This window comes from Mandrillus leucophaeus, unplaced genomic scaffold (assembly GCF_000951045.1).
Source record: "Mandrillus leucophaeus isolate KB7577 unplaced genomic scaffold, Mleu.le_1.0 Scaffold321, whole genome shotgun sequence".
NCBI classification, from domain to species: domain Eukaryota; kingdom Metazoa; phylum Chordata; class Mammalia; order Primates; family Cercopithecidae; genus Mandrillus; species Mandrillus leucophaeus.
The window spans coordinates 3,431,152-3,443,771 of NW_012103377.1; the positions used below are offsets into that span (position 1 = coordinate 3,431,152).

At 40.4% G+C, this 12,620-nt stretch overlaps 1 protein-coding gene across 3 annotated transcripts in view; it reads left to right on the forward strand.

Annotated features, from left to right (window-relative positions):
- The first annotated feature begins 3,023 nt into the window (after positions 1-3,023).
- Positions 3,024-12,620, forward strand: part of SMPX (small muscle protein, X-linked) — a 53,812-nt gene continuing 44,215 nt past the window's right edge. For all 3 annotated transcript variants that reach the window (XM_011988025.1, XM_011988027.1, XM_011988026.1), the window contains exons 1-2: positions 3,024-3,389; positions 7,025-7,081. In XM_011988025.1, coding sequence (XP_011843415.1) covers positions 7,037-7,081 — 45 coding nt within the window. In that variant the 5' untranslated portion in view covers positions 3,024-3,389; positions 7,025-7,036. The remainder of the gene's footprint in view (positions 3,390-7,024; positions 7,082-12,620) is intronic.

Sequence of the window (12,620 nt, forward strand, 5' to 3'; positions counted from 1 at the left end):
ACAAATGAAAGCACTTTGCAACAGAGCAAGGGTTCTATACATGTAAGATGTTGTTAGATATCCTGCTCTTTGACCATAGGGTAGGAGGGGTGAAGGCATGCAGGTAGGAATGACTTAAGTGAATTTTGATTTTGTCAACACCCCCCCAACCATACCCCTCTTTGTGATCTCCACTGAAATATGCCCAAAGGACTCAGGCTACCCCCTCAATGCCCAGTACCCCCAGCTCTCCATTTTTCATACTTTAAGGCTATGTTTTTCCAACTTCTCCTCCTATCTCAATCCTCTCAAAAAGAAATGGACTCATCTTGTGCCCCATCCCTTCAGGCCCAGTTAATTGTCACTCACCAACCTGGTATGTGTTGGTGTGTGTCAGAGACTTCTGTTACCCTTGTGAAACAACGTGTGTTTTTTTTGTTTGTTTGTTTGTTTTTTGAGGCAGAGTCTCGCTCTGTTGCCCAGGCTGGAGTGCAGTGGCATGATCTTGGCTCACTGCAACCTCCGTCTCCCAGGTTCAAGCGATTCTCATGCCTCAGCCTCCCAAGTAGTTGGGATTACAGATGTGCACCACCATGCCCAGCTAATTTTTGTAATTTTTTTTTAGTAGAGATGGGGTTTCACCATGTTGGCCAGGCCAGTCTCGAACTCCTGACCTCAAGTGGCCTGCCTGCCTCGGCCTCCCAAAGTGCTGGGATTACAGGCGTGAGCCACCGCACCCAGCCAGCATGTGTCTTTTTATGGAGTCTTAAATCAATAACCTGACAACAGGAGTAGAAATTTCAGGCTATTGCAAGAAGTCAAGGAAAAGCACTTGGCTTCTTGGTGCCTCTTGGAGACCCAACTGGGAGAGCTGCTCAGCTCACAACTATTCCCCTTTCTGGGAAGGACCTAATGCACAGGTATGTACCCCAATGGCCTCCTCTATGCTCGGTAACCTTGCTACTAACCAGGAGTGCGGTATTGACTCAGGCTGGGGCAACCAGAACCCTGAGGTCTTTAAAATTGGAGCTGCAGAAATAGATTCATCATTCTCTAGTGAGGTCCGAGTTCTTGGTTCTGGTAATTGATGAGGTTCACCTGCACCCCTGCCCTTCCTCTCACAATATGAAACCTTCCTAATAAATTATTTTTTCTTAGTTTGGGTTGCCTCAACTCCAAATGCTGAGACAAGGACTTGGTTGCAGGTGATCTACTTGGGGGATGATCCCAGAGAATGCAAGCGGGGGAAGTGAGGGAAAAGAGGAAGCCAATAAGGGTATATTAATGAGCAAATCCCCATGGTGGGCAGCTGGGGCTCGGTCCTGCTGGGGACCTCTGGGAAACTGTAGATCACACCTCAGAATCTTCCGACCACAGGATGAGGAAGTGGGGACGTCTATCGCTCGACTTCCATTCCCATTGGTTGAGGCTTGTCCCTAGGGGTATTTTTTCCTGGCACTTATGGGTTATGTCTCCTGCTTCTGGATGATATGCAGAGCCCCAGTGTAGAGAAAAAGAGAGAGGTGTGAAGCTGACAGTGTACTGGAAGCTGCCTACAGCTACAGAACTCAGGTGGACAAAAGTGATACTGAGAAAGACATTGACCGTCTGCCACACCCCTCCTGGCTTAAATTAGTTCCCTTTGGGTTACTGTGACTTATGACCAACAGAGCCCTGGTTATGCATCTCACCTTAGTTTTTCCCACAGAGGCAGCCACACTCATATTGGGCCAGCCCTGTGTACAAGGCATTTCTGCCAGGAGCAGTTTCCTCAATGTATACACCATCAGTGGCTACTGAGAGGCCACTGGGGCAAAAGGACTGTGGCAAAATGCATGGGCTAACTTCAGCACAAGGGGCCAAAAATGGCTCATTGTTGGTCCATGGAGTGATGCCATCATTTGTCTGGTGAAGAGCTCTGAACACACAGAAGTAGCAAAACACTTGGAGAAATATTAAGGTGCTCACTATATTCTCTTCTCCAGTGTATAAATAACTCACTTTTGGTACCATGTGATCTCAAAGGATGATGTCTAAACTGAATTTTAAAGATACAATTCTTTTGAACAGCACATGAACAGAACTTAATGGTGAACCCCAATCTAAAATGAACCAAAATTATCTGTTGACCTCCTAAACTCCCAGAAAGTTGGTTTTCCTTTTACAGTTCTGAAAAAAGCCAACTACTTCCATCTGGAATGCATTCAGCTACAGGGAACAGAAGCCTGATGTCTAGGGTTCCTACAAATTGGAGCTTTTTTTTCCTCATGTAACCAGAAGACTGGTAAGCAATGATTGCTGGTAATATAGTTCAGTGGCTTGACCATACTGTCAAGAACTCAGACATGGAGCTCACTTCCACAGTGGATGGATTTTAAGTCTCTCCACTCTGTTTAATGCTTCTACTGAAGGACAACTCTATGTAAAGGTAATTTCAGAGACTGGAGAGGTTAAAAAAAAATTAAAAGTAGTGTTAAAAATAATGAGCATGTATCTTAGGATTTGGAAGTTTTCTCTTTAAAAAATGTTTTGCCTTGTACCTGCTCCTGGCCCTTGTCATATTTAAAATAGACATTTCTTCTTTGTTCTGTTGCCTCATGTGCTCTAGGGTCAAAATCTTTGTCACTAGTAGAGGCAGTAGAGCAGAGTGGGCAGGGCTCTGGGCCCTGGAAGCTCACCAGCCTGTCGGTCTTGGACCATTTTTGACCTACAAAAAGGGCAATGTCATATAGTTCAACTTAATAGGATAATTATCATTATTTGGTGACTATTTGTTGAGTACTTATTATTAAGTAACTTTAACAGCTCCCAAGTGACCAAGCTAGGATTCAAGCCCTGTTTAATGTCAGTACCCCTGCTGAGAGGCATGGTGCCATGCTGACACCCCCCACCCCCACAATTTTTATTGAATGCTCATCTTCTGGCATCCAGGTAATAAAGCTAAAGATAGACTTTTCCTACTTTTTGAACTTTGCTATACCCCCTCAGAATATATGAGAAAATGCAGCCAGCATCTTCTGGAAGATTAGAAGGGCACGTAAGATACCATAGCCACCTCCTGGCTGACATTTGAGCCCTGCTTTCCGCACGGTCAAGCCTTTTGGAGGCAGCCAGCGTATGGCTTGTATCAAACTCTATATTTAGGAAGAACAACTGTGAGCTATGACAGGAATTCTCTTTAACACTTAGCCTTAACGGTTTAAGTTCCCCTCCAGCCCCGAGCCAGGAGCAGCTCTCAATACTGGGAGAGGCACAGAGCACTTGAGCTATTTCAGCCACATGAAAAGCATCGGAATTGAGATCGCAGCTCAGAGGACACCGGGCACCCCTTCCACCTTCCAAGGAGCTTTATATTCTTGCATCTGGCTGCCTGGGACTTTCCTTAGGCAGTAAACAAATACATAAAGCAGGTAAGCAGAAGGACCCAGCTCCCGGCAACTGGGTTTTCTAAAGGAAATTTCCTTGATACCTAACTTGAAGTGACTACTTTTAACTTTGTAGGCTTGTAACCAGTGAGTACAGCTTCCTTGTAAATTCATTTTTCATTGGTGGTATTGCTGATTCTGTTTATAAATTGTGAGGGGTGAGGGTGCTGAAAGAATATTGAACTAGGCAAATACTGAAGGGCAGTTTTCATCGATAGTGGCAATAATAAAATGTCCACAGTCTAGAAATTATAACTGTGACCTTGAAGCTGTGCTGGCCAGGATTAGTCGGTCAGCTGCAGATTGATTGAAGTCCCAAGCCAAGAAATCATCAGAATTTGGGCCAGAGAAAAGCTATAATGCTAATTCTTTGATTCACCAAAATGCAAATTATTGCCAGAGTTTTTATACAGTACAAGTTTAAAAGGATTTTCTCCTTTCCCTAAGCACCAGGCTTGGTCTTAATGATAAAGTTCTATCAATGATAGAACCATCTTTTAAAAACTTCACTTCGGTCACAGTATTCCCATACTCAGCAGGGTAGAGGGCAGCACTCACTGTCCCTTTCTATGTGGGCACCAGGTTCTGAAGCATGAGAACACTAAGAGTACCTCTTTCCTCTCAGCATATTTAAAGCAGAGTGAATAAGGAGTTAGTCAGTTCAGACAGCTGAACATCTTTCTACACCCTTCTCAGGAATTATTTTTAGCTACAGGACAGAAGATAATTCCCTTTGAGATGGAGCTTTACCCACTTATTCGACCTTTAAAAAGAACAAACAAAGCTCTTATCTCTGAATAGTGATTGATTTTCCTCTGAATCCCTTCTTATTAAATGAGTGATATTACTATTGACAAATTTTTAGTAAGTCAAAGAGTTCTATTTAGAAGTCAGATATTAGGTGCTACCCAATCAAAGACAAGTAGGGATATATCAGGTGACTCAGCATACAGACCATTAACGGTCCCCACCGACTTAAAGAACTGCCAGGAAAACTCAGCGGTGCTCAGCTGGCAAGCGTTTTCATTATATTATAGGCTTCGTAAAAGTCAGTATATGCCTTGTCAAACTTTCCATGTTTCAAAACTTTAGCCAGAATCAGGAGACATAGTAATTGAGTGCTGTAAAGAGTACCTCTTTGGATGAAAAGCAGTGGCCCTCATGGGAGTGGAGTGTGTATCTAGGGCATAGTTTTCTTTTCTTGGTCTGGGGACGAAGCATGCAGATGAAGAAGGAAGGTGTGTTCCACACTCTACATCCCTGATAGAGGTGACTGCATGGCCAGGGAAACAGGGAACACTGTCTATTTTTATTCATCAGTATGCTTTGCCCTGATTTCTCTGAAAATAATGAGGACAGCAGGAAATGCTGCTGAACTGATTTACACAAATGTTATCCAGCCTGTTTGTGAGGAATGAGAGTTGGGATCTGACCAGCTTTTTATAGATGTCTCTTTCAAAGATTGACATGCATGTTAAGAGATTTGTATGCAAATTAGAATATACCAAAATTGTACAGGAGACAAGGCCCACCCATTCTTGAGGTTCAGAGGTTCACACAAAAGCAGCAATCCAGTAGTAAGTTAAATCAGTCCATTGAAAATATAAAATTGGTTTTTTAAAAAAATACAGTATAACATTCACTGACTAATTTTAAAAAATATTTCAACTTGCTATTGTCATAACATAAAGAAATTTTCTAATCCCTGTTTCAAATTGATGTACAATAACTTTTTGGACAAGTTCCCAAGTGATATTAGTTAAACTTAATTGTACTCACACAGAGAATACCATATGCTAAGATATTTAAAGTTCTGTGAAAATTATTGCTTTGTATGACTTCTAACAGCTTTTGAGGAATAAAAACATTAAAAATTAAGCCACCAAGCTTTTCTTTTTGGAATTAAGCTGTGTGTCCTAGATCCACAAATTAAAAATCCTTCATTTCTTTATGACACTGCAGGAAAGACAGCAATCTATTTGAAGCATATCATAGAGAAAAATGTATCCTTGACTGTTCCATTTGTTGTTGCTTTTTAATTTTGTAACCATATTAAAAATAATTCTACCTAGACCCTTATGTGTGGAGGCTAAATCTATATGTTACAAAGACATTCAGGTGAAACTTTTAAAAAAGAGTCCTATTGTTTTCATGTATGTGGCTCCAAAAACTATATATTTGGATACCCTGAGTATAGAGGTTTTTAAAAAATATGGAATTGTTTAACTTCACATAATACAGCCTAAGACTTTGGAGATTTCAAAAAACTTTTTTTCACAGAGTTCTTTTCAGATCTTTTATCTCTACAGGTGTTGGGGAACATACCTATAAAAATTATTACTCTGAACTTAAAGCTGGAGATGAGTACTGCACTCCAAAGTCATTAGCTATGGATGATGGTAATAAACAATAAACATTTGCATCATGCTTTACAGTTCACAAGGCCTTTTCAGGAGCATGTATGTCATATGGATTCTTACCACAACCTGTGAAGCAGGTAAAATTTAAAGAAGAGGAAATGGGCTTAGAAATATTGAGTGACATTGCCCAGGTTACACAAGATGTGTGGCAAATGCCAACACTGCTTTTTGCATTCTTTTACTCACCAGTGAACACATCACTTACACCAGTCGATAGACCTCGATCAACCTGTTTTACAGTTTGGGTTTAAAACACAGCATGCTTTGAATTCAATGAATTTTTAATTTTTCAGTTGGTCCTGCTGACATTTAATAGGCCAAGCTACAAAAACAGGCCAGAGCTGGGCCATTCCCTTCTCCCCTATCTCCAGTAAGTTGCATCCCACATCCCCTAATGTGCTGTAGTCACTGTGCTCTAAATCAGGTCTCACATGCTTAAAGAAAGCAAAAGTCCTTTGGGAAGGAAGCACTTCTACATCTTGAGGATTTGATATGGTCATGTGTAAGTCTTCCTTGCCTCCTAGAAAGAAAAGTTTACAGGTGAGGCTTGCTGTCTGCCTGTTTACAGAGCCTGGGCTCTGTATGAGGCACCTGGTTGAAAGCATAGGGTAGGGGCACACACAGCAGGAGATGGGACCTACGTCCTCAGAGCATCTCCTAGGTTGCTGGGCAGAACAGATACTGCACAGCAAGTAGAGAGCATTGCAGCAGTTAAGGAAGTGGTACAGGCCATTTCTTTTTGGGTGTTCAACAAAGAGGAGGCACTCCCAATGAACTATAGCAGCCCTGGCAATTATGAATTCAGATTAAAAGTTCAGTTTCAAGCTAAGAACTTCAGAGGCCCGGAACAAAGGTGTTTTATTCCCACAATCTCTTTGCTTTGCTGCTCTTGGCAGAAGGTCAGGAGGGCAGGGAAGGAGATGATAGCACCTTTCAAGTTTCTGATTGTATATCATTAGCATCAGGGGCGAGGCGTCTCACCATTTCTCCTCCTGAATGATTTATCCTGGCGCTCTAGTGTTCCCTCACCCGAGGCATTAGGAAGGAGAGTCTCTTAGTAACTTTGGAAACTGAGACTGAAAGAATATATGGCCAGTGAAAGGGGTGACTGCCCAGTTGAATCATGAGTTAAATTCTAATTTATCAAGACTGAGAATCTGAATGCTGCCACCTCTAACAGTTTCTTACTTGTTTTTTTAGGGATAAGACTGCATGAATATGTCGAAACAGCCAGTTTCCAATGTTAGAGCCATCCAGGTAAGTAGGTATATTTGTATTTTAACAACAGCTCTGCAACTTCTTGCCTGATTGCTTAGTAAGTCATATTTCTGGTGATTGTTCACTCCTAGCTCATGATGAACTTCAAGAAGAAAATAAAGTTCTTCATAAGATTTGTACGGTACAATTGAGAAAGGATATAAAACCAGTTAGGTACAACTGAGACAGGAGAAGTAAGCTATTTTTGTTTAATTGTTCTGAATTATAAGACAATCAGTTTATAAGTGAGAATTAAATTATCTTCTAAAAAATGTAGTGTGTATGTTTTTTGATATGTTTTTGATGTGTTCATTGATAGAGGATATATTCAATTTTATTTTTAATTTCCAATTGATATGTGCACAAACAGATGAGTCACAGTTTGTTGACTCATCTGTTTGAAATATATCTTTCTTTAAATAATATCCTTTTGTAGTTAAGTGTTCTTCCCAGGGCTTGGGTATTTATCTTTTAAAATTCACATGTTATTCATTCTCCACACGCCCTCCCAGCAAACAAATTCCTTGGTTGTTTAAACTGACTTAAGTGTCACCCACAAAAAGGGAAGGAGGAAGCAGGCATTTGGAAACAAAAATACAATTATGAAAATAACTTTCAGTATTTGTTTTTACTCAATACTTAATTTGTTATTTCTCTTAAGGGCTCTGTATTTGACTCTCAAGGGGCTTCCACCCTGAAACTCTGGGCACAATGCTTTATTGTAAAATTCCATCTTTCCATCAACATGGAGCCTGTCTGTGCTTTCTCCAAAGGAACTTTTTCCTTGGACTTTTCTGAATACTGCAGGTCATGTGGCAGTTCCTGAATATTTTAGGCCTGATGTACTATCACAACAGAAACACAATCAAAAATGGTTGACTGTATTGTGGAGGGCTGTGCTTGTGGCCAGGTTGTAAACACGTCATCAAGGGGTTTAGAAATCCTAGCAAACACCACTGACAGAGGTAGGTGGAAGGACAGATCTTTACTTGTCACGATTAATACAGAGCCTTAAATTGAAGAGGTTCTTAAGTGGCAGGATGTACAACAACCTCTGGAAACATGTCATTGAACAAACCACCAAGGAAGGGCCTATGCATTTGGCAAGATTCCACTTTGCATTGTCACATCCAGCCCTCTGGTGTCTACCTAGTGAGCCTCTGACTTCCCTGACAGTGGTAGTGGAATTATATTTTGTCTCCCAGACCTGTGAACATCCTTGAGCCTCTGAATCTTCTCTTTTACCCAGTGTAGAAGCAGTTAGTAGCATGGGCTCTGAAACTATATTACTAGGGTCCTTAATCCATCCTGGACTGGTGTAAGATCATGGGAAAATTACTCTCCCTAATTGACCTCTCTGCACCTCTATTTCCACATCTGTAAAATGGAGATAAAATAATAGTATTCACTTCCTAGGGCTACATGTATAAAATGCTTAAAACAGCATAGTAGGCCGGGCGCAGTGGTTCATGCCTGTAATCCCAGCACTTTGGGAGGCTGAGGTGGGCGGATCATGAGGTCAGGAGATCAAGACCATCCTGGCTAACGCAGTGAAACCCTGTCTCTACTAAAAATACAAAAAATTAGCCAGGCATTGTGGCACACACCTGTAGTCCCAGCTACTCAGGAGGCTGAGGCAGGAGAATCGCTTGAACCTGGGAGGCAGAGGTTGCTGTGAGCCGAGATTGTGCCACTGCACTCCAGCCTGGGCAACAGAGTGAGACTCCATCTAAAAAAGAAAAAAACAAAAAAACAAACAAAAAACAAACAGCATAGTAAGCACACATTGAGTGTCAACCATTATTAGAATTATTATCATCATTCAGGAATACTTTATGTTAAAGTTGTGAGAAGTAATATCTTTTAATCACTGAATTTGAACCTCTGGAAGTGCTAAACATAAAAATTCCTTTTTATTTTTTCAGGACACAAAAACAGTCTTCTCTCGGGCTGCCTTTTTTCCCTCTTACTTTTAAAACAGAAAGTGTGTTGGTTTTTCTTCCTTAATGGTCCCTGGCCTCCCTCAAATCCACACTGAAAATTCACTAGCATTTTATTTACTAATTTTGACCTTGATATATTTTTAGATTTGTAATATTTTAAAAGCTGCGACTGACTGTTCTCAGTAGCCATTATTATATCGCATTACAAAAGATCCATCCATTCTGCCAATAAAGGCAATACAGCGGTTCCTTATAGATGTGGTATTGCCTCTCTCGATATATTTTATGCCACACAAAAGGCCCAATTTAATGCACCTTCAAATGAAATATTATTTCTTGTGGGTAAATAGGATCAGCACTATCTGATATTTTCCTATTATCTTTGCATTAACCTTAAGTAGGGTACATGAAATAAAATATGAACATGGTTACACCATACACAATGGTTTATAGTAGGGACATTATCTAGATTAGTCTTGTCTGGAACAAATAGAAGCCCTGATTAATAAGGGACTCTCCTCACTGTAAATACCATTTAAAGCTCTGAAATGTTCTACTCCATACCTTCTAGTCACTTATTTTTATTAGGATTTTATCTCCAATTCAGTTCATTTGTTATTTCCTGAGTGCATAATATGTGCCAGGCACTGTGCTAAGTGTAGGGTATACACAAAGATGAATTGATCTCTGATCCATGTGTTTGAGGCGTTCAAGGTCTCCAGTACTTACTAGCTGCAAGACTTTGGGAAAGTTATTTAGCCTCTTTGTGCCTCAGTTTCCTCATCTATCAAGAGAAGAATTAGTAACAGTCTTTATCTCATAGGATTACTATGAAGTTTAAATGAATTTAATGCTTGTCAATACTCAGCTCAGTGCCTGGCTCACCGTAATTGCTTAATAAATATTAGCTATTATCATCAATCACCACCATCATCTACTTCAACAGCTCCCAAAGTGTGTTCCTTGGCATACTAGTTTTATGGGATGCTGTTATAGATTAGAGGCTAATATGGTTTAATGTTTGAAAATTTTTCTCAGAGTCCATAACTTGCGAATGGCATCAAGTTATTTCTAAGAGGGCAGAAACATATGCAATGTTTTCTAAACATATGGGACCTTTTCAGTGACTATCTTACAAGATAGTGTTTTGCAGTGCAAACTTCTAGAAACAATGACTTAGATTTCTAGTGTGTCTGGCTTGGGTGAATTTAAGTTACTTTTGACCATAGTTTGAACAGTCAGGCATTTCAGGAGTTGAATTAATGCACCTCCAGACAACATGGAGTCAAATAGTTACAAATCTTTGCAATGTTAGTTCACCTTTAGTCCACCTTTCTGTAAAATGGGGGCAATCATACTACTTAATAGGGTTATTATAATGAATAGACAAAATAATCTATGGCAAGTGCCTGGTTTATTGTATACAAATTCCTTCAGAGATGGGCCTTCTAACTATCCAAATAATGCATGGAATGGCCTTGGCTTTGTCTTCAACTTATTCTATCTCCTCCGTACACCAGAATAAGAGGGAGGCCAGAACCAGAACCACCCTTACAGGAGGTAGACAGTAGTCTTTCACATCTACACTGAAGAAGAGATGACTTTTGAATTGTAAAGGGATTCTAAGCCTACACTTCTCTTTAATTGTATTAGTTAAATCTCTGCCAGGGGCATAAAAATATCCTGAAAGAATCAGTTGATTCTTTCTTAGCCTGGAGAGGGCCTTTGTCCCCTAAGCAGCTGATAAAGTTCTATGCCAGAGGTTGACAAATCTTTTATATAAAGGACCAGATAATAAATATTTTAGGCTTTGTGAGTTGTTTGGTCTGTTCCCGCTACTGAGCTCTGCTGTTGTACCACAAAAGCAGCCATAGGCAGTATGTAAATGAATGACTGTGGCTATGTCCCAGTGAAACTTTATTTACAAAATCAGGTGGTGGACTGGATTTGGCCTGTGGGCTCTAGATTGCCAACTCCGGTTCTGGTCTCTCCAGGCTGATTCTTACAACCCCACTGTTGGTGGGAATTGAGCTGCAACCAAGGTAACAACAGCACACTCTGCATATTGGGTCCTCTCCTTCAAATGAAAGAATTTGACATGACAGGTGGTGGGGAAAGCTAGAACTGCTGGAACCTAATCCCATCAGCGATCTGTTTGGTGACTCTCTCTAATGAGACCAAGTGACACCAGCCACTGGCAGCACCTGCCTGTCCTTTCTGCTGAACACACCCACTTTGGGAACCACCACAGGCCTCCTTAGGGCCCCAATTCACACAGAGCCAATCTTCTCTGGATTGTCACTGATCCTTTCTCTCCACCGTTAATGAAAGTAAGCTGAGTATTATTTGTCCTCTTCCATGAGATCTGAGAACTTCATGGCTAACCAGAAAGAGTCCTGTGCCCCAGTCTTAGCTCTACTGTGTAAATTCACACCCCTGGTCCTTGTGATCTTCAAAGGGAGAGGCTTCAGTTAAATGACTTCTAATCTCTGTCCAGCTTGTAAGTCTGTGAACTTCTTGAGAATAACTTCTAAGGTTTATTATCAGGATGACAATAACAGTTTCAGTTTATTCAAGGTTTACCATATACCTGGCCCAGTGCAGTGGGATTTCCATGGATCATAATGTCAGGTCTAGAAAACGGAAGTAACTCCCCCAGGATTATACAATTTGCAAGTAGGATAGTCAAGCCCTAACATCAATTATTCAGTCTGATCCCAAAGCTTGTGTTTGGAACCACTCTGCAATGCTGTCTTTACTTACTGTCCCCACCATTGCCACAGAGAGTAAGGCTGGAGGAGTGGGTATGGACCATCTTAAGGATAATCATAAGCAGCAAGGCCACTTGAGAGGCAATTACCGTTTTATGGATGCTGGGTGCCTCCCTTTTAAAGAACTCAATATTTAGAAACAGTGTCGGCATATAAGTGAAGAAGATAGTCTATACTGATTAAAGTCACCTTAAGAGTAAGTTGCCTTGGAGTTAAAAGTACAAAGTAAAGAGACTCAATGATAAACATGGTCCTGAAATTCAAACAACCATGGCTAAATGAACGTAAGGCATTTGTAAAACTAAATCTAACTTATCATACATTTGAAAAAAATTATATGAGTCCTGCATCATTAGTGAGTGTGTGGCTTCTTTGCATGGGAAGTTTTCTGTTGCTACCCAATCTATGTGTAGAAGAGAAAGAGAATATTCTGACGCTCCATGTTTCAGTACTTCTTTCCTTTCCCCACTAGTTGTCATTGTTCTTCCACTCTCCTTTATCTAGGGCATAATGTGGAAGAAGAAAGCAGTTTCCATGGAAGATGAAAATATTTACAGATAGGCATTAAAGACTCTAAGTGTTTCCTGTGTAGGATTTCCAGTTTAAAAATGATTCCAAATATATGACAATCATTGGTATAGAGGAATAGACTATCACCATCCATTGTTAATCTGATAGATTAAAGCTAAAAATCATAATGATCATACATGCCTTCTTTCAATATTTTATATAAATTTAAAACATTAAAAATTAACTTTCATTTGCCATTTGTTTTAATGTAGAGACAAGGCCTTTTCTTTGATCATAGATCTACTGTTTCTTACA